The sequence below is a fragment of the Lynx canadensis genome, chromosome A3 (genome assembly GCF_007474595.2).
Source record: "Lynx canadensis isolate LIC74 chromosome A3, mLynCan4.pri.v2, whole genome shotgun sequence".
In the NCBI taxonomy this organism is placed as follows: Eukaryota; Metazoa; Chordata; class Mammalia; order Carnivora; family Felidae; genus Lynx; species Lynx canadensis.
In genome coordinates, this window is record NC_044305.1 from 89254533 (window position 1) to 89278314 (window position 23782).

A 23782-nucleotide genomic window follows, 5' to 3' on the forward strand; every position below is an offset into this window, starting at 1 on the left:
GCTGCTGGTTGGCGGACAGGAACGAGGCCGACGGCTGATTGGCTCTGATGCCTGTTCCTGTAGCTACACTTTCCGCCTCTGCGCCTTAGCCCACTTCCTATTGGTCGAGAGAAGTGGGGCCTAGGACTGATTGGCCTAAACTCTTAACAGCAACTGCCACCCCTCCCAACCCGCGCCCCAGCGTTTCTTAGTTTGGATTCGACTGCAGGATTGCGCGGGCTGGTGGGCTGGCTGGCGGGCGGGCGGGCGGGCGGGGAGGAAAGAGCACTGGAGGTGGGCGCCCCGCTGGACTCACTTCAGCCCAGGAAAGTCGTGGCCGTCAGCTTTGCGGTCTTGGCTGGATCCTCCCTGCGGCCGCCTCGCAAGATGACGATTTGCTTCTCCCAGATGTGCTTTCCTCCTCACCTCCCTCCTTGGGAAGGCATTCGTCTAGCGCCCAGGTGGTCTCCCGCGACCTCCCCTCCGCTCGTCCTCTGAGAAGTTCCACCAGCGCTTGCGCGCTGGGGTCGCGGCTTGATGATCCCCACCCTCGAGGAGGCTCTGGTCAGTGAAGAGCCAGAAAACGGGATTTGGGGCCAGGTGCCTGGTGCCCACGCCTGCTTCTCTACCATTTAGTGTACAACTGTGACCGTGGACACCTTTCATAACCTCTCAGCTTCAGTTCCTTCATCTACAAAATAGACATAACAGTACCAACGTCATAGGATTGGAAGGGCTTATGAGATCTCTCACCAGGTGCTTATTTGCTTATTTACCGTAAGCCTGTCCCATAGCGTTCAATAAATGTGCTTACTGTGTTCCTTGGTCTGGCTTTCGGAGGTGGGGGAAGGAATGAGGGTTTAGTGGGTAATGCGAGTCGAGCAAGGAGTCTACATACTCAAAGAGAAATGCATAACCACAATCCTGCGACCCTCCGGTAACCAACGCCTCTCCCTCCGAGGCCCAGGCCTCTGGCCTTTCTAGCCGTACTGACTCTGTGGTAGCAAACCATAGAGTGGCGGAAGTGGCCCGTCCCCTTCCTCTCCCGAGCCAACGGCTCGGCGAAGCTTCTGGGGATTTCGCTGGCGCGGGGGATTGTGGGATTGCTGGGCGGCCCCGACGCGGAGAAGAGAGAAGGTGTAGCGGGCCACTAAACGAACTTCCAAAATGATGGTGAGTGGCGTTTCGCCTATCTGTCGCCATCCGCTGCCATCTGGCCCCTGGGTGGCACCGCCCGGCCGGGGTCAGTTCCATAGAGCCCTCCGCTGCCTACTAACTCTGTCTTTGCCCCCACCCCTTGTCTGTGGGCGACCCCGGCTCTCCGCGGCCTGTTTCGGCCGGAGCACGGAGCATGGGCCCTGGGCGAGGACTTCTTGGGGCTGGAGGGAAGGTTCTGGTGTGGCCGACTGGGGACTACAAGTCCCAAGCTGCTTCGGGGCCGCAAGCCGGCTGAGGGGACCCAGTTTTTGGAGCCCCCCGCAATTGTAACCCGTGTTAAATGAGTCCCGACTTGAGCGTGCATACGCGGTCGGCGGGCCGACTGGGAAGCACTGGTGCCTGGGGAAATGTAGGATGTAAAAACGTGTGCTTCCTAGAACAGGGCAGAGGCAGCGTGGGGACCTTGTGTTGGGCTGAGCGGAAGGGCTCAACTAGGGTTGCTTGCCGGTCGGTCAGCCCGCCTGCTGCCACATAAATGGAAACAGACTTGGTTTGTACTTTAACACTCGTTCATTGCTTAAGTAAACGCGTATTGAGCGCCTGCTGAATATACCGTACCCAGCTGGTTGTTGCGGGTGCAGCTCCTCAGCCGGGAGAATGGAGAGGGCAGATGGGGACAGCACATCAGAGGTGGAAGGACCCGGGCTCTGACTCCAACCCTGTCTTGCCCTTCCGGATTTGGCCTCGGGCCAGGCTTTTCTTAGTTGGCCATCTAACTCTGGGTTTCGTTTTCTTGAATTGGGGGTCTTGATGAATCCTGCAGGGCCGCCCCCCGCCCCACTTCTGCATCATCTTTTTGTGCCATCTCAGTTGTAGATAACTTCCATTGGATTCCCAAGCCTCCTGCTATCTCTTGAGTTGCTGTTGAACAGGGCCAGCGTTTAAGAAGGTGTTTGAGGCAAAACGCTGACTGGGATACTTACTGCTCCCTGTAGTGCACTTGACAATTAACTCATTTCTATCAGTCAGAGGAAGTTCTCTGTTCTTTTCTGGGCTTCTGCTGCTTTTTCCTGTCCTGGTAGATGTCAAGCTGATACATATGAAGCGTTCTGTTAGGGAATGTCCTGTGAATCCAGTTGTACCCACAGAGAAGGAACCTAGGATTTATCTGTGCTTTCTCCCCTTTATACCTCCAGTACTGCCCTTTTTCAGTCCCTCTTCAGCATTACTTTTTCTTGAAGTCGGCTTCATCTTCTGTGCAGAGTCAGCAGAGCCCTTGAGAGTAAGGGCTCTGGAGCCGCACTGAATGCCTAGTTTTGTAACTTAAGCTGGGCCACCTACTATGTGTGTGACTATGAGCATGTTAAATTTGTGGCCTTCAGTGTGTTAGAAGGGATTCACTGAGCTAATACATATGAAGTGCCCAGCATCAATAAGCAATTGGCAAATGATAGCTATTCTGCTAGGTAGTGGTTTGCTTCCTTTCCTCCCTGTAATCTATCCTGCTGACAAGGCTACCATAAGAGTTTTGGTTGGCATTGAAAGAACGGAGGATCAGGACCAAGGTTCTTCTGTCTGGTGATAAAACCCTTTACTGGGATGCTCCACCACACTTGGGTTTTTCCTGAACTGACCCCTGCTCTTTTTCCTTGTGGTATTAGCTGTTTATATCTCTCCTTTTGGAATGTGAGACTTCTGTAGGGCCTACAAAGCATAGGGAACAAAGGGACTGTGGGCAGCTGCTCCTTGCTTTGTCTTTAAGAACTCTCTGTGGATTTGGTGTCACCACACTGCCAGTGCTTTTCCAAAAATTAGAAGCTGGTGCTATCTTAGTTCATGGTTTGAATGAAACATGTGCAAGTATACGTAAAGTTGAATTTTTAACACCATAAGCTGCTGTATATTGCTTTCTATGTGGCCAAATCTAGGCGCTCCACAAATTGAGATTCCTATAGTCCTTACCTTTGGGAAGGTCATGCTTTAAGATTGATGGTGATATAAAAATTACGCCAAGAGGAAGCAAAGAGGGAATTACGGGATCCTCTGTTCGGGGTGCCCCTATTGGCTGCTGTTGAGAAAATATGTTAGAAGAATTGGGGCTCTGGTGAATCGCTGGCCTGTTGATAAGAAACTTTTGTTTTTTAAAATGTCTTCATATATATATATATATACGTACATATATATATATACACACGCATATGTATGTATACACACATATGTATATATACGTGTATATATACATGTGTGTATATATATACATATATATATATATATATATATTTTTTTTTTTTAAGTAAGTAAACTCTACAGCCAACATGGGGCTCAAACTCATGACCTCGAGATCAAGAGTCACATGCTCTACCAACCAAGCCTGCCAGGTGCCCCAAGAAAGTGGTTTTGGCAGAAGGTGCCAGGGTAGCTCTTATAAATAGGGGTACAGTTTGGGGGGGGTGAGAAAAAAATCTTTACATGCATTGATGTTAGCCTGTTGGAGAGGTGAAAATTTGTTGAAGGCAATAAGATGAACTTGAGACCCAAGTTAGTTTTTGTTTTGAAATGTAAGACTATCTGGGGCAAGGATGAAGCAAGGAAGCTTGGGGGCTGCCATGAGGAATAATTTAGCAGGACTAGGAGAAGGTGGGGACACCTTTTTCCTTACAAAAGGTGGAAGAGGCTTGAAAGAAGTTTGGCCAAAGAAGCCATTTCTTGCCTCCAGACCTGGGACACTGGTGAAAGGGAAGGAATTTTCCCTCCAGCCCATGCCTGACCCCAGATTTAGGGGATCATCTGACAGGCATTCTTACTAAAGTTGTTTTTTTTTTTTTTTTTTTTTTTTAAAGTTTAGTATTTTGAGAGAGAGAACGCGCCCGTTAGCAGGGGAGGGGCAGAGAGAGAGAATCCCAAGCACGCAGGCTCTGTGCTGTCAGAGCGGAGCCTGATGTGGGGCTTTATCTCACAAACTGTGAGATCATGACCTGAGTGAGCCAAAATCTAGCGTTGGACACTTAACCAACCAAGCCACCTAGGCATCCTGTCTCAGGCGTTCCTTAAAAAAAAAAAGTTTGTTCATTAGAAAAAAATTAAAACAAAACATATAATACAAAGTGTCAGAACCCTCTTTACCTCCACTCTTACTCGTTAACATTCGATGCACATCTTTCCAGCCCCCTTTTATGCACTTACATATTACATCTTGCCTCCTGCTTTCTCTCTCTTTGTATTTTATGTAGATAAATGTAAATCAGAACATGCCATTCGTGGGGCACCTTGGGTGGCTTGGTTGGTTAAGTGTCCAATTCTTGGTTTTGGCTCAGGTCATGATCTCTCTGTATGTGAGGTGAATCCCCGCATCAGCACAGGGGCTCTTCGCTAACAGAGCTGAGCCTGCTTGGGAATCTCTCTCTCTCTTTCTCTGCCCCTACCCTGCTCACTCAGGCGCATGTGCTTCCGCTTTCTCTTCTGTCTCAAAATTAACATTAAAAAAAGAACATGCCATTCCTCTGCTAAAAGGTTTTCCAGGCCTTCCTTTTGTAGGAATAAAATCTGCACTCCTTACCATGATCTACAATTGAGTATGCCGTCTGGTTCTCACCTGCCTCTTCAGCCCTTTTCCAGTCTTCTGTCTACCCACTGCCCTCCTGCTACACTAGCCAGAGGAGTTGAACTTTTTCAGGAATTGGCCAGTGAATATGGAGTCAGCCTCATGGGTCACTAGACTTTCTGGTGTGTGAATCCCTGACTCCTTACTGTTGAGTTGACACAACCTTGTGCTTTCCTTTCCTGCTCAGATACCTGAAGCACCCACAGGGGTGGGCCTGGGCAGTGGCTTTCAAACTTGTTATTGCAATTTGTGGTAAGAAGTAAATTTTAAGTTGCAGCCTAATAGCACACACATAGCATAACAAGTTTTAAAACAGTTTTTGTCTTTACTGTTTTGTTTCACACATACAAAATTAGTCACAAACACAGGGAAGACTGAGTCTGGTTTATGAGCTCATCTCTGAAGGCACAGGTTTTGATACAGACTCTAGTTTGCTAAGCTGAGGAATTACTGTCAGGCTAATGGTCACTGGAGCAGAGGCAGCTAAGCAGGCCTTTACGCGGGTATCCCTGTCTTCCCAGAGTTTCTGCAGGTCTGCCAATTAAGCCCCTTTGGGGATAGTGATTGTTCTCAAGACTGGCATGCAGGGGCGCCTGGGTGGCTCAGTCGGTTAAGCGTCCGACTTCGGCTCAGATCATGATCTTGCAGTTCGTGAGTTCAAGCCCCGCGTCGGGCTCTGTGCTGACAGCTCAGAGCCTGGAACCTGTTTCAGATTCTGTGTCTCCCTCCCTCTCTCTGACCCTCCCCCGTTCATGTTCTGTCTCTCTCTGTCTCAAAAATAAATAAACAAAACAAAACAAAAAAAGACTGGCATGCAAAATAGAGAAAAACTTCTGTGGGACATTTGGTTGGAGATTGGTCACAAGGAAGCTCTGTGGAACCAGCACGAGAATGGAAACACTGCTGTATGAATTAGACTTGTTTTGTGAGGCGGGACAACATGCTGCCTCCCTGCTCTCCAGCTGAGCGTTGTGGTAAAGCTGCCTGCCTGGGCATCTCCAGGACACCACCTGAAGCTGCTGGTGCCTCGTGTTTTGCATCAGTGCCCCATCAACTTCCCTAGGATTAAGCTGTAATGCAGATAAGTGGTTGCTTTGCCAGAGGGTGAACATTGGGCTTCTTCCTCCTGTGCTCTGACCTAATTCTTCAACACAGGGAATAGTGTCAGAAGTTGAAAAGGCTATGCTCGTCCAGCCGAGCGCTGGAGAACACAGTATTTGATTTGTTCTTTTAGACTAAATCGTGCTTCTCATGACCATTTTCTAGCACGCCTGTAGGGTATGTTGTAGTCCTGGCGGTATCTCTGGATGTAGAGGCTGGTTAAGAAATCTATGTGGTGGACAGTGGGAATATGGTTTTAAAGGCCTCCAGAGGGGTGCCTGGGTGGCTCAGTTGGTTGAGCGTCCGACTCTCGATTTCGGCTCAGGTCATGGTCCCAGGGCTGTGGGATCAAATCCTGAGTCAGGCTCTGCGCTGAGCGTGGAGCCTGCTCCTGCACTTGTGCGTGCATGTGCTTTCTCTCTCAAATAAAAAAATAACAAAAGGCCTCCAGGTATTTCTGTTATGAGAGAGATGAGAACATTTTTCTTTTCCCCTCCCTCCTTGAATTTCATTGTAGTCGATGATTATTAAAAGCAGTCAATTGCTTTCTTCTGTAGCCCACACCAGTTATCCTGTTGAAAGAGGGGACTGATAGCTCCCAAGGCATCCCCCAGCTTGTAAGTAACATCAGTGCCTGCCAGGTGATTGCAGAAGCTGTAAGAACCACCCTGGGCCCTCGTGGCATGGACAAGCTGATCGTAGATGGCCGAGGTAAGTCTGCAGGGTTCCTCAGGCCAGTGTGCAGAAGAGGAGACTCCTGGGGAGTGCTGGGGCTAGCAGAAGTTGGTATCAGAAATTCCACTGCTTTTAAGGTCTCTGAGGGATTGCTCGCTAGGAGATGGTTCCATTTCATACATTGTCCTGAATGCTGAACCCTACAGGGATATACGGAAGAACTTGGGCTCAGGAACATGTTGCCTCATAGAGAGATGCAGCCTGGAAACATGAAAGAGAACTATCTGAGTTAACTTTGGTCATTCCCATTGTATCATATTACCAAGACAGAATTCCCCCTCGTGTTTTAGTATATTAACTGACATGTGAGACAATAGTAGGTATCAGCTATGTCAAGAATATCTAAATGGTTTCTCATTCTCATTTAGTATTTTCTACATCCAGTTCAATGTATGCTAAATGCTGTTCAGAGAAAATCGGTAGCTCATGGTCTTCAGAAGTTTGTGATTTTAGGTGGCCCTTTGTGCACAGAGCTAAATCTATAAAAAGATCAGTTTATTTATGCCATGATCTCCTCTACCCCATCCCAGTAAAGTGTGCTTGGGCTCCAAGTCCAACTGGAGAAAAGGTCTTTAAATTTTTACTTTGTGTTTGTTCCTTTTAAGGCAAAGCAACGATTTCTAATGATGGGGCCACAATTCTGAAACTCCTTGATGTTGTTCATCCTGCAGCAAAGACGTTAGTGGACATTGCCAAGTCCCAAGATGCTGAGGTGGGAAGATCAAGCATATGTGTTTAAGTGAAGGTTGAAACACATGCCTGCTTGCTCCTTTGCTCTTCTGTCTTAAACGTTTTTTGATTATATATCTAAAGTTATGATGTCATAAGTAGTACGTGCTTATAAATTGTAAAGTATTTAGATGAAGTTAATCTTCTAAATTCATACTCTTGGGGCGCCTGGGTGGCTCAGTTGGTTAAGCATCCGACTGTGGCTTAGGTCACGATCTCGCGGTTTGTGAGTTCGGGCCCCACGTTGGGCTCTGTGCTGACAGCTCGGGGCCTGCAGCCTGCTTTGAATTCTGTGTCTCCCTCTCTCTCTGCCCCTCCCCTGCTCATACTCTGTCTCTCAAAAATAAATAAATGTTAAAAAAATTTTTCTTTTAATTCATACTCTTTCACTACATGTAGCTGAGATCTTAGGACCAGGCTCCTTTCAGTTACCTGGTAAATAGTTTAAGCTCTCATGTGTTAGTCACCTTTTAAGATGGGGCTGGAAACTTTAAGGTTTCCAGTTTATCTTTTTTTTTTTTTTTAATATTGGTAAAATATAGATAACATACAATTTACCACTTCAGGTTTTTTTTTTGTTTTTTGTTTTTTGTTTTTTAGTAGGCTTCACATCCAGTGTGGAACCCAGTGCAGGGCTTGAACTCACAACCCTGATACCAAGACCTGAGCTGAGATCAAGAGTCGGCTGCTTAACCTTCTGAGCCACCCAGGCGTCCCTCACTTTAGCCATTTTTAAGTGTACAATACTGTGGCATTGACCAGTCTATCTTTTAAAACATTTCTAACACTGGAGTCTTGATACTAAATGTTGACAGAAACGGATTTGCATTTTACAGTATTACAAATAGGTTCTGAAGTTATATAAAAAGGTGTACTGGGACCCAGTAGCCTACAAAACAGTATGGCTTATATGAAATTAAAGTGGGAAGAGTCTGAATTTGACCTGTTACTGACTAAATCCTTTCTGGCCAGGAATTTGGCAGCTTATACCCTTTACCACAGTAACACTTTTTCCCCCTTTGAGAGTCCCTCACGTTACACAATGGACATAAGTGAGCTGAACATAAATTTCTGCCAAATCAGAGGTAAGCTAGTTTTAGTTCTTCTTCTCCCTCATTAAAAATAGGGTTTAGAGGGGCGCCTGGGTGGCGCAGTCGGTTAAGCGTCCGACTTCAGCCAGGTCACGATCTCGCGGTCCGTGAGTTCGAGCCCCGCGTCGGGCTCTGGGCTGATGGCTCAGAGCCTGGAGCCTGCTTCCGATTCTGTGTCTCCCTCTCTCTCTGCCCCTCCCCCGTTCATGCTCTGTCTCTCTCTGTCCCAAAAATAAATAAACGTTGAAAAAAATTAAAAAAAAAAAAAATAGGGTTTAGAGGGGCGCCTGATTGGTTTAGTCGGTTAAGTGTCGGACTCTGGCTCAGGTCCTGATCTCACAGTTTGTGAGTTCGAGCCCCACATCCGGCTCTATGCTAACAGCTCGGAGCCTGAAGCCTCCTTTGGATTCTGTGCCTCTCTCTCTCTGCCCCTCCCCAGTTCGCATTCTGTCTCCCTTTCTCAGAAATAAATAAAATGCTTAAATAAATAAATAAAGGGTTTAGATCCCATTGTGGAATATTACTACATTAGAAAGGTTAGCAGACTAGTGATCTGTCAATTCCAAACAGTATTTAAAATATAAAGGACTTTGGCTGGTCCTGGAAGGTTTGTTTTAGTAGGATTTGGCTGTAAATTATCTTTATGTAAACTCCTATAGTACTTTGTGCTCCTTGAAGAATATTTGTCTCATGCCTCTTGTTACCAGACACATAAGTATTGTATTATAAGCATGACTGGGATTGTCTTAATCATCATAGTGCCTGTATGTAATAAATAAATTGTTGGTTAGTCTGTATATATGATTTCATATCCTGAAGAACTTTGTCAAAATCAGCCCTCTTTGGAGAATGGGCCTGGCTGAGGAATTCATTTTGTAGCCCAGAACCATTTGATGGGATGGATACCTAACTATCGTCACCTTCCTTGTACTCATTGCAATCACCTACGCTTCCAGAAAAAACATTTCACACCCATTTAAACAGTCCCTAGTTTAAATGGGTAGGTTGCCTAAAAATGGAGTCTCAGGCCTTATTCCTCACTGTGAGAAATGTGAATTTCCTGTCATCCTTTTCCAGGTCGGTGACGGCACCACCTCAGTGACCCTGCTGGCTGCAGAATTTCTGAAGCAGGTGAAACCCTATGTGGAGGAAGGTTTGCACCCACAGATCATCATCCGAGCTTTCCGCACTGCCACCCAGTTGGTATGGGAATACTGGCTACCTTAGCCTTGTGTTTCTCAGGATAATACCTTTAGCGGAGTATAGAGAGAGGTAACAGGGTTCCCTGGACATTTTCTCAATTCTCCCTATGAATCTCTGTTCTGCCATTCGGTAGCTATTTGACTAGATATTTCCTTAATCTCTTTAAGCCTCAGGTTTCCTGACTCAGTAAGTGAGAGGTTTTTTGTTTTATCTAAAGTTCCTCATGACACATATCTCGAGACCCTGCTTTTATTGACCTTTGACCTTCATTGTGTGATCTTAGGCAAGTCGGTCCCTCTAGGCTTTACTTTCTCCCTTAAATATCTCTGGTTCAGGGTGGTAACATGAGATCACATATGAGAAGTGCTTTTGAAAAGATACTAAGTTTAACGTACAGATATGTATGCCATACATAACGTGTCTAATAATATATAGTGCTAGCAGTTGTCATGAGTGTTTTTCTTAAGCCAGAAGGTTTGGCCCAATCAAGCGTCCTAGCTTGTTTCCACTCATCTGTTTTAGTGTTCCTTGCATATTCAGAATTCAGTCCTGGAAATATCCTGATGATTCTTTAGAACTATACCTACTGTATATTTGTCACTGGGAGTTTTCTAAACCATAGAGCTGTGTGTTTCTGGGCAGCAACAAGACTCAGAAGTGTGTTTCAGCTGCAGAGTGGAAATGCTTACAATTTGGGAGTAAACAGATTGGAGAGTGGCAAGAGAGACTGGGACCCACCTCTCCAGTTTGCCTTTGGCACCAGGGACTCACTCGGCTTCTGTTCTTGGCAGGCAGTTAACAAGATCAAAGAGATTGCTGTGACCGTGAAGAAGGAAGACAAAGTGTAAGTTTGCAGCGGGCTTTGTCAGAGCCTTGACTTTTTGTGGCCAAATTGGATGTAGAAGCGTGTTGCCACCCTATATGGGCCTGGAGCTATTTGGCTCTTGCTAGACCCTTGGCTGTGCCCCAGCTCACAGCACAAAAGAGGCTGTAGACTGTAATTTTAAAGCTGTCATATACAAGGTCTTTGACTGCAGTCACCATCTGTCAGTGATAATTTGCCCTAAAGATTGTAGAAGATGAAGTTGATGTGGGCTGAGTTTAGAGGCTAGAACAGAAGCCCCCTACACATTACAATAGACTCAGACAAGGGGCTTTCCAGACCTGACACAAGTCCCACCTATCCTTGTGTCCCAGGGAGCAGAGGAAGCTGCTGGAGAAATGTGCCATGACCGCTCTGAGCTCCAAGCTGATTTCCCAGCAGAAAGCCTTCTTCGCTAAGATGGTGGTGGATGCAGTGATGATGCTCGATGATCTGTTGCAGCTTAAAATGATTGGAATCAAAAAGGTGCAGGGTGGTGCCCTAGAGGTAAGCCTGCTGCAGCCTCCCTAGGAGGCTTCTGCTTTCATATTGACCCTTCACATAGGTTGGTATAGGAGATGAACACATGTTACAGGAATAGAGAGAATGTGTGTTGAGCTGGAAGTCAGACTGGAGTTGTATTCCCCATACTGTCACTGCAGGCTGTGACTGTAGATATATTTTGTAATTTCTGTGGACCTATATTTACTTGTCAGCAGAACAGCAGATTGAACTAGTTGATTGTTAGAATCTTAGTGTAATGTGGGAGGGGATGGGACTAGCTCCATCTGATAAATTATCTATGACCCTCTCAGTTAATAAGCCTGAGAAGTACTTCTGAGTCCATTCTCCAAGTGACATGCCCAAGCTCTCCCTTCTTTTATTCATTTATTTTGGATAGATGATACATAGTTCTAAATGTAAAAAGAATCCTAAAGGAAAAAAATAAACATCCCATTCACCACTCCTGCCCCAGATACAACCACTAATAAGTGAGTGAGTGAGTGAGTGAGAGAGTGTGTGTGTGTGTGTGTGTGTGTGTGTGTGTGTGTGTGTGTGTATGTATGTGTGTGTATGAGCAGGTGCTTCCAGAATTGTTTTACGCATCTGTAAATACATATGTAAATACTGCTTTCCTAAAAACAAGTGCTTATTTATAATACATAGTGTTCTGTAACTCACTTTTGTCTGTTTAACAACTTAATTTTTTTAATGTTTGTTTATTTTAGACAGAGGATAAGCAGTGGAGGGCCAGAGAGAGAGACACACACAAAATCTGAAACAGGCTCCAGGCTCTGAGCTGACAGCACAGAGCCCACATGGGGCTCAAACTCGTGAACCATGAGATCATGACCTTAGCCAATATTGGACACTCAACTGACAGAGCCACCCAGGCGCCATTAACAACTTATTTTAGAATTTGATCCATATCAGCATGTGGGGCTTTTAATTCATTGCTGTCCAATAGAACTTCCTGTCACGGTAGAACTGTTACATGTCTGTGCTGTCCATTTTATGGTAGCCACTGGCCATGTGTGGCTACCAAGCACTTGAAATGCAGTTAGTACAACTGAAGAACTAAATTTTTAATTTTTATTTATTTAAATTTAAATAGCAACATGTGGTTCATGGCTACTGCATTGCACAACCTAACTGTAACTTGTTCTTTTTTAACACGGTAGTATCTGTCTGGAAGCATTCTGTTGGTATCTCTATGCTGCTTTGGCCTTTCTCCACTCTGGCCTGCCCTACTTCTTAATTTTCTCTATCTTGGTGACCCAGCTTGAAGGGATTTGGAAGGGGCAAGACCTGCTTCAAATATTATAGCCTGGCCTGGCCCTTCACTTTTCTGTTCTTTGACTTTTACCCTTCTGAGTTGCATTCCCACTCTGTTGTCCTTCCTCCTGTCATGGCACATGTCAGTGGACTGAGGTTCTCTTTCTGCAATAAAACTTGTGAGGAATTTGGAGGTCATCTGAGTTACTCCCCTGTCTTTGGCCCCAGGTACCACTGCTTTCTTGGCCCATCATGGCTTACTGACTTTGTCTTTACCCACTACTTTGGTAGCAGTCGCCCATCTTCTCCTGGGCCTTCCTATTTCCCTGGACTCTTGAGATTAGATTGGCCAGTTCACTCAACTAGGGATCAAAAATAATAATTTGGTGGGGGCGCCTGGGTGGCTGAGTTGGTTAAGCATCCGACTTCGGCTCAGGTCATAATCTTGAGGTTCATGAGTTCAAGCCCTGCATCGGGCTCTGTGCTGACCGCTCAGAGCCTGGAGCCTGGCTTCAGATTCTCTCTCTCTCTCTCTCTCTCTCTCTCTCTCTGTCTCTCTCTGTCTCTCTCTGCCCCTCTCCCACTTGCACTCTCTCTTTCTCAAAAATGAATAAATTTTTTTTTTTTTTTTTTTTTTAAACAATAATTTGGGGCATCTGGGTGGCTCAGTCAGTAGAGCATCTGACTCTTGATTTCAGTCAGGTCATGATCCCAGGGTCATCGGATCAAATCCCGTGTCAGGCTCTGCACTGAGCATGGAGGCTTTTTAACATTCTCTTGCACTCTGCCCCTCTCATTCACGCCTGGGCTCGCGTGCGCTGTCTCTCTCTCCCACCCCCTTCCGTCTCCCTTTCTCTCATAAAATAAACAAATAAAACTAATTTATCTAGTGAGAAGGCCAGGGGCTCCAACCCACTTTCCTCAGACTATTCCCCATTCCTTAAATGCATGTAAAACCTTTAACACCAAACCTGACACACAGAATTCGATAAATGGTAGTAGTGATTATTGACTTATTCTCAGGATTAATAGAACTTCCTGATGTGTATCTTCAGCCCTTAACTTTCCCTTGAACCTCATGCTCTTGTATCTGCTACTGAAGTCATTATTTCATTCTCCAAACCTGAAACCGTTTTCTGTGTTTCTTGATGAGTTGGTATCGCCACCATTGACTCAGTCACTCACCAGAAATCCAGGATTATCTTTGAAAATCTTTCCCAACTCCCACAACCCTTCAGTCACCATTGTCTTATTTTGTCTACCAATTTATTCTTTATTTCTTCAAGCTGTCTTTTTACTTACTCCCAAGACCATTGTCCTGGCAGTGGTCACCCTTCCTCCAGTCTTATGTCCCCTAAATCAATCCTATTTTCTGTTGAAAGGCGAAGCTCCACAATTTACTCTGTCCTGTGTAAAGCCTTTTGGGATTCCACATTGCATACAGGATAAGAGGTAGGCCTTAGCAGAGCCTGTAAGATTCTCCTAAACTGGCCTCTGCCTTCTACCTTACATTCCCACAACGGCAAATGCACTCTTTGATGCCACCACACTCCCTCTGCCTCTTGCGAACATCCTTTCCATTTTCTATTTGACTGATTTCTGCTCCTCTTGATTTGTCTCAGGCATCACCCCCTGTAGGAGGCTGTGAATTTGAATGATGCACGTATGTGTTCACTGATAGACAACAGTATTCTAGATTAGCACTGGCAGAGAACATAGAGTTATTGAACGGAAATACCCTTTTTTATCGTGTGGGAAATGACTTGGTCATTTAGCAAGAAAGAGATCTGAGATTTGAACCCAGGTCTTTAGATAGTCCTAAAGTCAGTCCTAAGTGCAACATGCTTTCTTACTGTGTATGCCCTGCTGTTAAATCCAACCCACGGGAAGCCACAGTGGTGGCTTGGGAACTGTACAGGGAATTTCTGACTCTTAAGATCTTTTGGCTTCATCTCCTGGGAAGAGGAAGGACCTAGGATGCTGCACACAGGACTGTGTGTGTGCGCGTGCAGTAGGAGCGTGTGTAGGTGTGTCCAGTAGAAGACTGGGGGGTGAGTTGGGATTGAAGAGGCCTGTGCCTTATTCATAAATGCCTGGTTCCTTGCCTGGCACTGTCGGTAAATACATTCAGTGTTAGCCCTTGGCTCCTGCTTTGAAGGCCAGTCTTAGAAAATAGCCCAAAGAGGCCTTTCCCATGCTTAGTCCCTGTAAGCTGAATGATTGATTTTCTTTATACTGAAGGGATAACCAAAATATGTTTTGTATTTTTCTTAGCTTTTATGAAAGTGGAAAGGCTTTGTTGTAACAGTGAAATAAAGACGTGGTTAACTCTTTCATGTTTGCAGAAATGGACACATGTTAGTCTAGCACAGCACTAGCTTGATTTCATTTCATGCCAGTAGTGACTGAACTGTTAACTGTTTGTTTTTTTAAACAGGAGTCCCAGCTAGTAGCTGGCGTCGCGTTCAAGAAGACTTTCTCTTACGCTGGGTTTGAAATGCAACCCAAAAAGTACAATAATCCAATGATTGCCCTTTTAAATGTTGAGCTTGAGCTGAAAGCTGAGAAAGATAATGCTGAAATCAGAGTCCACACAGTTGAGGTAGGCCCCACCAGCTGGCTAGAGGCATGGAGTTGGTCAGTGTTCTGGGCCAAAGTCTTGGGTCTTTGTGGCTCTCTTGGGCCCAGCTGTTTCTCAGGCTCCTTATGAGCCCCATTCTCCTCCTGTCCCCCTGAATATGTTGATGTCCAAATACTAGGCCCACTTCTTTTCTCACTCTTCTCTCTGTGAGTGAAGAGACTTGGATAGGGACCTGAGGAGACTTGGATAGGGGAGACCTGCTGAAATATTCTCTGGCCCCAGGGAAGGGGCTGGCAGCTGCCCCCCACCCATACACTGAGCCCAGTGTTTTGATTCCTCTTACCTGGGCAGTTGAGGGCCCCTCTCCTCCTACACTGGGTCCCACACTGTAGGGATAGGTGTGCTCCCATCACTGATAATACCAAGGCTATCTCGAGTAGCAGTGTCATCCAGCTATAAGTAGGTGCTGTTGGGTAATGTGTCGCCAAAACACAGTGGCCTCTGGAGGGAATGGATCTTGTTATTGGGAACTCCATGGGTACAGCATCTTAGAGGAATCTACAACTCTGCCAAGCTAAACTATTTCTCACACCTTGGCATACCAGCTGTGGAGTAACTCCCAGTCCTGGGGTTTCTTTCTACTTTGGTGTCTGAAAGTTTTGGGTGATTCCTGAGTTCTCATGTAGGGTTCTTGTTACTTGGACTGAGGAGAGGCTATTTTGTTTACCCTTTTTAATTCCCAAATACATCAGCACGTTTTATTTTGGGGAGTATATTTTAGCCTACCATATATGCTAATCTCCCCCCCTGCCCTTCACACCCCTCCCCTCTCCAAGCATCCTTATCCTTTTTTGGGTCTCTCTTCAGGATTATCAGGCAATTGTTGATGCTGAGTGGAACATTCTCTATGACAAGTTAGAGAGGATCCATCACTCCGGAGCCAAAGTCGTCTTGTCCAAACTCCCCATCGGGGATGTGGCCACCCAGTACTTTGCCGACAGGGACATGTTCTGTGCTGGCCGAGTGCCAGAGGAGGATCTGAAGAGGACAATGATGGTAACTAAACATTCACAGGCTGCTTCTTGGCTTTTGTGGCCCTGGAGGGGTTTTAATTTACTACGGGTATACTGGAGTGCACTGTCAGGTTGGCCTGTGACTAGGTCTGTCTAAACCTTTTTCTTTTCTTTTCTTTTCTTTTCTTTTTTTTTTTTTTTTTTTTTTTTTTTTTTTGCTGTGAAGCACTCCAATCCCATGTGCATGTGCTCATTGTAACCAGAGCAAGTCAGGAAATCTGATTGGTGAGGGAACCTAGCAGTGATGCTCTGATCAGCTAGATCAGTTCAAGTACTGATGTTTTCGGCCACATTTCTCCTTTTTCTTTTTGAGCATCTCCACAAGATATGTTAGGTCTAAAGCACTGATCCTAACTTTAGTTGTTGGGCCCAAGGCACACTAGTTTGGGGGCGTGGGTGTTGGGTGAAGTAAAAGGTCTCCATCTCCTTTTGACCAGGCCTGCTTGCCCTTCGTAGGTCTTTGTTCTGTTTTGTTTTCTCCTCTTTTAGGGAGGTAAATGGGAGGTTGTCCAGTGCAGGGAGTCCTGGGGCACTGTGGCAGGGTCTAGCATGGGAATTGGCTTTTGAGACTAGGTGGCAGGAAGCTCTCTTCTGGCTTCACGTGAAGGTGATCTGATCTTCTTGTGCTCCTCAGGCCTGTGGAGGCTCCATCCAGACCAGTGTGAATGCTCTGTCAGCAGATGTGCTGGGCCGCTGCCAGGTCTTTGAAGAGACCCAGATTGGGGGCGAGAGGTAAGCAAGCCATAGGCCTGGGCTGCCTGCTGGCAGAGCTCATGAGACCTGCCTGGGTCTGGCCTTCTGCCATCTTTTGGGTGTGGTATACAACATGTGCTGCTCTTTTTTAAGGTCTCACCTTTTGGGACATAAAGAACTCAGATATAAAGTATTTCAGGAGAGCAGAAGATCAAGTTGGGTCTAAAGTCTGACTCTACAGTATCTTCTGCCCTAGGGTTACAGCCCCATACCTTCCCCAAAACTCTTCAAGAGTAGGATTGGAAACCCTAGTGAGTAACAAGAGAGCAGCTGTTGAGTGTTGGGCGAATGTGGTGAGGTCATACACAACAGGTTGGCAGCAGAAAGAAGTTTACATGTATGATTTGATCCTGGGTGTAGGTATAATTTCTTCACTGGCTGCCCCAAGGCCAAGACTTGTACTATCATCCTCCGTGGTGGTGCTGAGCAGTTCATGGAGGAGACGGAGCGGTCCCTGCACGACGCCATCATGATTGTCAGGAGGGCCATCAAGGTAGTAGACAGGGGGTTTCCTGGATCTTTGTGGTGATTTCTGCCATATATAACTTATCCTTCCCTGGGTGGCCTGTTAGCCCTGATTGCCTCACAAATCATAGACAGCCTCAGTCTCTCAAAATAGGTCATGCTGCCTTAAAGGCTAAGACTTGTTCTCGTGAACAAACAGTGGAGCTACTGTCCTTAGCCATCCCAGTGATTGTACCAATGACCTTGAGGTCCAAGGTGACCTTGGAGATAGTCAGAAACCATAAGGTCCACCAGATGGAGGTTGGAATGTGCTAGACAAGAGCCACATCTAGGCTTCCTGGGGTTTGGGATGAGGGAGGAATGAGGAACTACTCCCTTTCTGTGCTGGGAGGACCTTTTGACTGGCTGGTCCAACTCTGCTGTGGCTGGACCTTGAGCCAGGGGCCTGTTAGCATTAAGAGGTGGGTCTGGTCTCTGCAGAACGATTCAGTGGTGGCTGGTGGCGGGGCCATTGAGATGGAGCTCTCCAAGTACCTGCGGGATTACTCAAGGACCGTTCCAGGAAAACAGCAGCTGTTAATTGGGGCATATGCCAAGGCCTTGGAAATTATCCCACGCCAGCTGTGTGACAATGCTGGCTTTGATGCCACGAACATCCTCAACAAGCTGCGAGCTCGGCATGCTCAGGTGGGTCCTTCTCCTTGAGTCCAGGGATTGGGTGCATGGGGCTAAATTTTGAGTGTGTGCTATGCTTACTCAGGCTCCATAGAGTGTTCAGGCCCATGACAGGGCTGGAACTAAACCTAGTACCGACTCAACTGTGTTTCCTCTGAGGGCAGAGGGAAAGCCACAGTGCCAGGACTGGAGCCTCCAGGGTTTCTTCAGTGCTTCTACCAAGAGTATAATCATAGCTCCTTGTGGTGCCATCAAAGGAACCAGGGGGACCCTGCAGCCTCCTCCCTGGAAGCACACGCTGAGCACGTTACTGGGTTTCCCAGTGGTGGCGAGGCATGCCAGAGCCCTGCTGCTGGGCGGTCCAGCCACGGCGCTACCATCTCTTAAGTTGTGATCTCTGTGAGAACTTAAATGTGTTCGTTTGCTATTTAGCAAACATTTGTTTAGAGATATTTGTTAAGTGCTCAGTACTGTGACAGCAGCGCTCCGTGACCTTGCTTCTGCCTTTGTTAGGATTTTAAGAGAGTCCCTTCACTTCTTTGCATCTCCATTCCCTCATCCGAAGTGGGGACTGATGGAAGCAGCGAGATAAGGGATTGGAAAGTGTTCCTCTTGAGAACTGTGGTGTGATATACACGGTCCTCGGGTGACCTGAGGACTGGACCTCCCCAAAACACGGCACGTTGCCTAGAGGAGGGCCCAGAGCTCTTGTGTGAGCAGCATGTCTAGGGTTTGAAGGGGGTGGTTGTTGGGGGCATGAGTGGGAAGAGAAGACCTGCACTTTCAGGTTCTTTGTGTGATGCCAGACAGATGCCGTCTTTCTTAGGGAAATGCTGGCAAGTTCAGAGTATGAGGTTTCCTAACGACCTTGTCTTTGGGAGGATTTGCAAGAAGAAACTTGAGAGTAGTTCCTTATTAACCTCCCCTCCTCTCCTGCTCTTTCAGGGGGGCATGTGGTATGGAGTGGACATCAACAACGAGGACATTGCTGACAACTTTGAGGCCTTCGTGTGGGAGCCAGCTATGGTGCGCATCAATGCCCTGACCGCAGCCTCTGAGGCTGCCTGCCTTATCGTGTCGGTAGATGAAACCATCAAAAACCCTCGCTCAACGGTGGACGCTCCCCCAGCTGCGGGCCGGGGCCGGGGCCGGGGCCGCCCCCACTGAGAGGCACCCGGTCCCTCATGAGTGGCTGGCGGGCTGGCTGCAGGGTATGCTTACTCTCCCCGTCTTGGTTAGTTGGTATTACAAGGAAGGGGTCGTAATTGGCCCACTCTGTTCTCACTGAGGTTATTTAAATAAAGCTTAAGACTTAGAATTCACTTTGCAAATTATTTGGGCACCGGACTTTTACTGCTAAATGTCTTGACTCCAGCTCAGGATTTTACTTTCGTATGTACTCACCTGACAGATGGAAAAGTTTTCTTCTCTCCTATCGGACTGAGTCCTCAACAGCGTCTGGTTTTTAAGGCAGAGGGTCCACTCTGCCAGCAGAGCTCCACCTGAGGGGCCTCCGTCCAGAAGTTTCACTCTGAGCGCTCTCTTAGTCCCAGAAGTAGTTAGGAGATGTGGAGTCCCTTCCTTTTCTTCTGACGTCATCTTGTTTAGCCCTGGCCTTGCCAGGCAGTGCTCCGAGGACTTCTATGGATTTGAATCAATGTATTCTATTACCTTACTTGCTCCTTCCACTTGTATATTCTTTTTGGCTCAGTGTCTGGTCTCTCTTACTCGAGATCTCTCGGAGGAATGTATAAAGAAGCCACATTCCCTTTAAATTCTGTAGTGATTATCTTAAAAGTCCATTGAGGAGAGGTGGCTGAAGGAGCACCCACGTGGTCTTCTCTGTTTGACCACCAGTGGTCTTGGGGGTTCCTTTTGCTTTCTTCTGACCAATGGAAGTTTGCAGTGGCCACCACAGATCAACTAGAAACCAGCAGGGTTTGACTGCGTTCTCGTTTATACTAGTCCTCAGAGCTGGCCTGCAGCTAGCTGTAGTTAGTAACTGTTGAAGGTAGAGGTGAGTGACTATGTCACTCTGAGCCATGGAAGCTTTTGCTGCCTACAACTGGAAGTTGATTAGAAAGAAAGTCTCTTGAGTCTGATCCCCTCTTGGTTAGATGGACTCAAAAGCAGGGATGGGGTGGTGATCAGGTCCCGACTGTGGAGTCTGACCTCCTTCTAACTTGATAGTCTCTGGGTAAACTAATTTTTCTGAGCCTCAGCTGCTCTACCTTTGTTATGAACATAAAAGTAGCTGGCTCAGAGTTATGCTCATCTACCTGTTTGATGCTAGAGCCACTCACAATTTAAGCCTAAGCACCTGGTCTTTTTACTGGCTTTAAATCTTTCAAGACCTGAGTAATAATCAGTGGCGCAACTTCATTTTGCAAGCTGGGGTAGTCGAGGCCAGTGACGGGCAGTTTGGTCTCTCCCAGGCTAAAGCCTATTGGCTGGCTAGAACTTCCGGCAGAGGTGGCCAAGCCATTGAGGGACTGGACAGTGCCCGCTGCTCCTTTCGTCCTTGTGCAGGGGTTGTCCTTAAAGATGGCGTCTCCCAGCTGAATCAGAAACGACACCCCAAGGTTTTTTGTCTGCATGCAGACGCTGAGTGAACTGGGACAGGGATAGTGACCTGCATGGCTTTCAGCGACGTCTGCAGTCCTGACAGGTCTTCCTAATGCTTTATTCACTCTGTTGATGCCATTCAGGTCATCCAGCCACTTCCTGCCTCAGTGCAGTTTTGCTGCAGAAAGGCTTGGTGACGCAGATGGACAAATACGGCCACCTACCATTTACTTCCCTGGCAGATATTCCAGTTTCACCACCTTTTTATTGGATACAAAGTCATAAATTCTCTGATGCCCATGTGAGTCCTTTTAAATACATACACACTCAGGTACATTCGGCACAGGGCATCTGTGGATAATGTGGAGCAAAGTGCTGGGATGGTGATGCCTGGGTGGGGCAGAGAAGTGGGGCCAGGGAAGGCCCCCTGGGGGCTGGAGGTACAGGCACCACTTCAGAAACAAAACCAAAAAATGCTCTCCACCCCTCCACCTCATTTGCTGGGGGTGGGGGGAGCTACCCTCTCACGGCTCAGGCGCATTGCAGCCTGGCTGTGCGGGGAAGGCAGGCCCGGGGGCCACTTGTGGAGGTCCCCGATAGCGGTGCCCACTAGAGCCAGGCCTACCGGTGCCAGTCATGAGGCAAGCCTAGGTCACTTCAGGCCTCTGCACCTAAAAGCAGGAACCCAGCTAGGGCAGGGCTGAGGCCAGGGAGCCCGAGGCCAAGCCTCCTGGAGCCATGCCAGCAATGGCAGACAAGGCTTGGGCTCATGGTGGGGAAGCCTGCCTGATTGTCAGGGCAGTCTTGGGACTGGCCAGGGTCCCGGGGGGTTGGGGAAGAAATAGGAGCTGGTTGCCTTAGTCGGCCCTGGTATTCTGGTCTTCACCCAGTCCTAAACCTTATCCTCAGGCAAAGGCTGCAGATGAATACACTTGTCCAGGAATAAATACATACACACGATACACAGCAGTATATACAGAAATGCGGGCCTGGAACAAGGCTGGGTGAGAAAGCATGACCACCAGGGTTAAGGAGAAGTGCCGCCAGGCCCCTGGGGGAGGGAATTCTACTCCTCAAGGACTGATGGGCTAGACAGATCCCATCAGTTTGAGTTAACTCCTCTGGGCACGTGGGCCCTGCACCCGCTCACCATCTCCCATCTTCAACCCAAGTCCACCAGGAATCGGGTGTTTGGCACCAATAGTCACTCTGGAAAGGTCTTCAGCTTAGTGCCTTAGAGGGACTTAGGGACTGGGCAGCTTCCCACCCATGGCCCAAAGGACCAGGGGAACAAGCAGAACCCAAAGGGAAAGGATGGAGCCAAACCTTGGAGCAGCAGGCGTTGGGAAGGAGGTGGCTTTTTCGTTGTTGAAGGACTTCCCATGAGAGGCCGGCTCAAACCACTCACAGGACCAGGAAATCCTGGACTGCCTTGCTCCTTAGGTGGTTTCTCGGCCAGTGAAAAGCCATGGTTCTGGGCAGCACATTTCCTCTCCCCGGGGGGGTCAGACATACACAGCATCTCCTTTGTTCCCTGCTGGTGCCATGGGGAGACAGCCCAAGCAAAGCCTGATGAGTCAGCCTACCATTGCAGGCTATATAACAGGGAGAGGTGGTAGGGACACCAAGTGCTGGGGCCCATGGGACCTCTGCATGTGCCCGGGACCCCCGAGCAGGGCCTGCCTTGATTGGGTCTCTCAGGTACTCCTCTCCCTTGCATCTTACTAGGTGTGAGATGGAGGAGGATTCTCCTTTGAGTGAGTGAGGGATAAGGTGCCTCAGGGATGGCCAGGCCCTCCGTCCCTGTTTTCCATCCTCAGCCTGCTGCGTGGTTGCCAAAGAAGTGAACAAATGGAACAGGCCTGCAGACGAGCTCCCCGCACAGCAGCAGGGCTCATACCGCTGAGAGTCAAAAAATAGCTTTGAGTTGGGGGACAGGGGGCCTGCAACTTTCCGGTTCTCAGCACACGTGAAGTCCAGGGTGCAGGAGTCTGTCAGCCCCAGGGGCAGCTGTGCGGAACACGCTGTGACCCATCGTTCCGGTCGGCAGGAGCCTGTGCAATACGTACTCCCGCACATCCTTTACACACACACTAAGCTGGCAAATACAAGGTGGGGACTTGCTGGCCAAACTTCCTGCCAGCCAGGAGAGGGGAGGCCCTGTTCACTCTTCTGCCCCCAGTGCTGGTGGTGGTCAGGGCTGTTGCAAGGATGTGTGGATGGGTGGGTGGAGTGGGTGAATGAACCTACTCCTGGAATCAGTTCTTTCAGCACTTTCTCCCACTCTAACTCACTGCCCATGCACCCTGACCTCCTTTCCTGACATTCCAGTGGCTGCCCACCCCGGGAGAAATTACCCAAAGCCTTCTATTCAGGGATGGAAGCTTCCTGGGGCAGAAAAATCCCTCAGTAAGGCAGGCTCAGGCCAAGCAGGGCATCCCTTTGTGCTTTGTCCAGGAGATTGGGGGGGGGGGGGACGGGGGCATGGGTGGGCAGCACCTCCGGTCCTAAGGTCTCAAGCGGGAGCTGTAAAGGGTGCAGTTGGCAAGGCAGGACAGATGCACCCAGGGTACCCTCATATCTTTTCCAGGTCCCTGGAGGACAGAGAAAAGTTGTGCTTCTTCCTGTGACTCCGGGGGACAAGGCCGGGGAGGTGGGAGCCAGTGGAGCCAGCCGCTCTGGAGTGGGGGATGCCACACAGCCAAGGCTTTGTGCACGACTGGACAGGGAATTGCCAACATGACACCCTTGGTATTTGGGGTCTTCAAAGGGCAAGGCCAGAATAAGCCACGGGAGGAAAAGTCATCAACAAGAGCTGGGACAGAGCTGGGTGTGGAGCCAGGGGAGCTGGATGCTGAGCCTGTGGGGTCCCCGCTCTGGAGGACTCATTACAGAGTAACCCAGGCTGGGTCTTGATGTCTAAGCCAGGCTGTGGCAGAAAGTTGGGTCACTGCAAAGGGCTGAGAAACTAGAGGAGTCCAGCCCCAGCCAGGACCAGCAACCTAATGGTTAGGGCAAAGCTGGTCCTGTATAGGAGAGAAGGAAACCCTAAGATGGATTGAGGCTAATGTTTGAAAGAACTTTCCAAATGAATGTTGGCAGGACCCGTGGCCTCTACACCACCGTGAGGGTTCTGAGAGTGGGAACTGGGGAGACCTGAGTCTTTGGAGCCTTAGTGCCAGAACCTGGTCTTGCTGGAACCGTGCAAGTCTGTGAAAACCTGCTTGCGTTCTGTGACTTCTAAGCCAAGTGGCTGTGGCTCAGGCCCCAGCACTGCCCCTAGGCTAAAGAACTCCAGCATAGCCCCCAGTCCATAGGGCCAGTGGAGACTGGGGAGGGAGGCAAGTCTGATGAAGGTGCTCTTCCTCATTCTTGGCCTCATGCGTCTGGTTCCCTACCAAGGCTACATCTTCAAGCAAGCTAGCCAGACAAGGA

The 23782-nt window shown here is 48.1% G+C and overlaps 1 protein-coding gene across 2 annotated transcripts; it reads left to right on the forward strand.

Annotated features, from left to right (window-relative positions):
• Positions 1-262: 262 nt before the first annotated feature.
• On the forward strand, positions 263-19100 carry CCT7 (chaperonin containing TCP1 subunit 7). 2 transcript variants are annotated; one of them, XM_030310855.1, is made up of 12 exons: positions 263-735; positions 6397-6550; positions 7180-7286; positions 9472-9597; positions 10389-10441; positions 10795-10966; positions 14673-14837; positions 15684-15872; positions 16524-16621; positions 17003-17135; positions 17588-17794; positions 18728-19100. In XM_030310855.1, exons 2-12 carry the CDS (start codon positions 6523-6525, stop codon positions 18947-18949), a joined length of 1500 nt encoding a protein of 499 aa, XP_030166715.1. In that variant the 5' UTR covers positions 263-735; positions 6397-6522; the 3' UTR covers positions 18950-19100. The 2 variants fall into 2 exon arrangements, with proteins under 2 accessions (XP_030166715.1, XP_030166713.1); XM_030310853.1 differs by lacking the exon at positions 263-735 and adding an exon at positions 1026-1152.
• The last annotated feature ends 4682 nt before the right edge of the window (positions 19101-23782 follow it).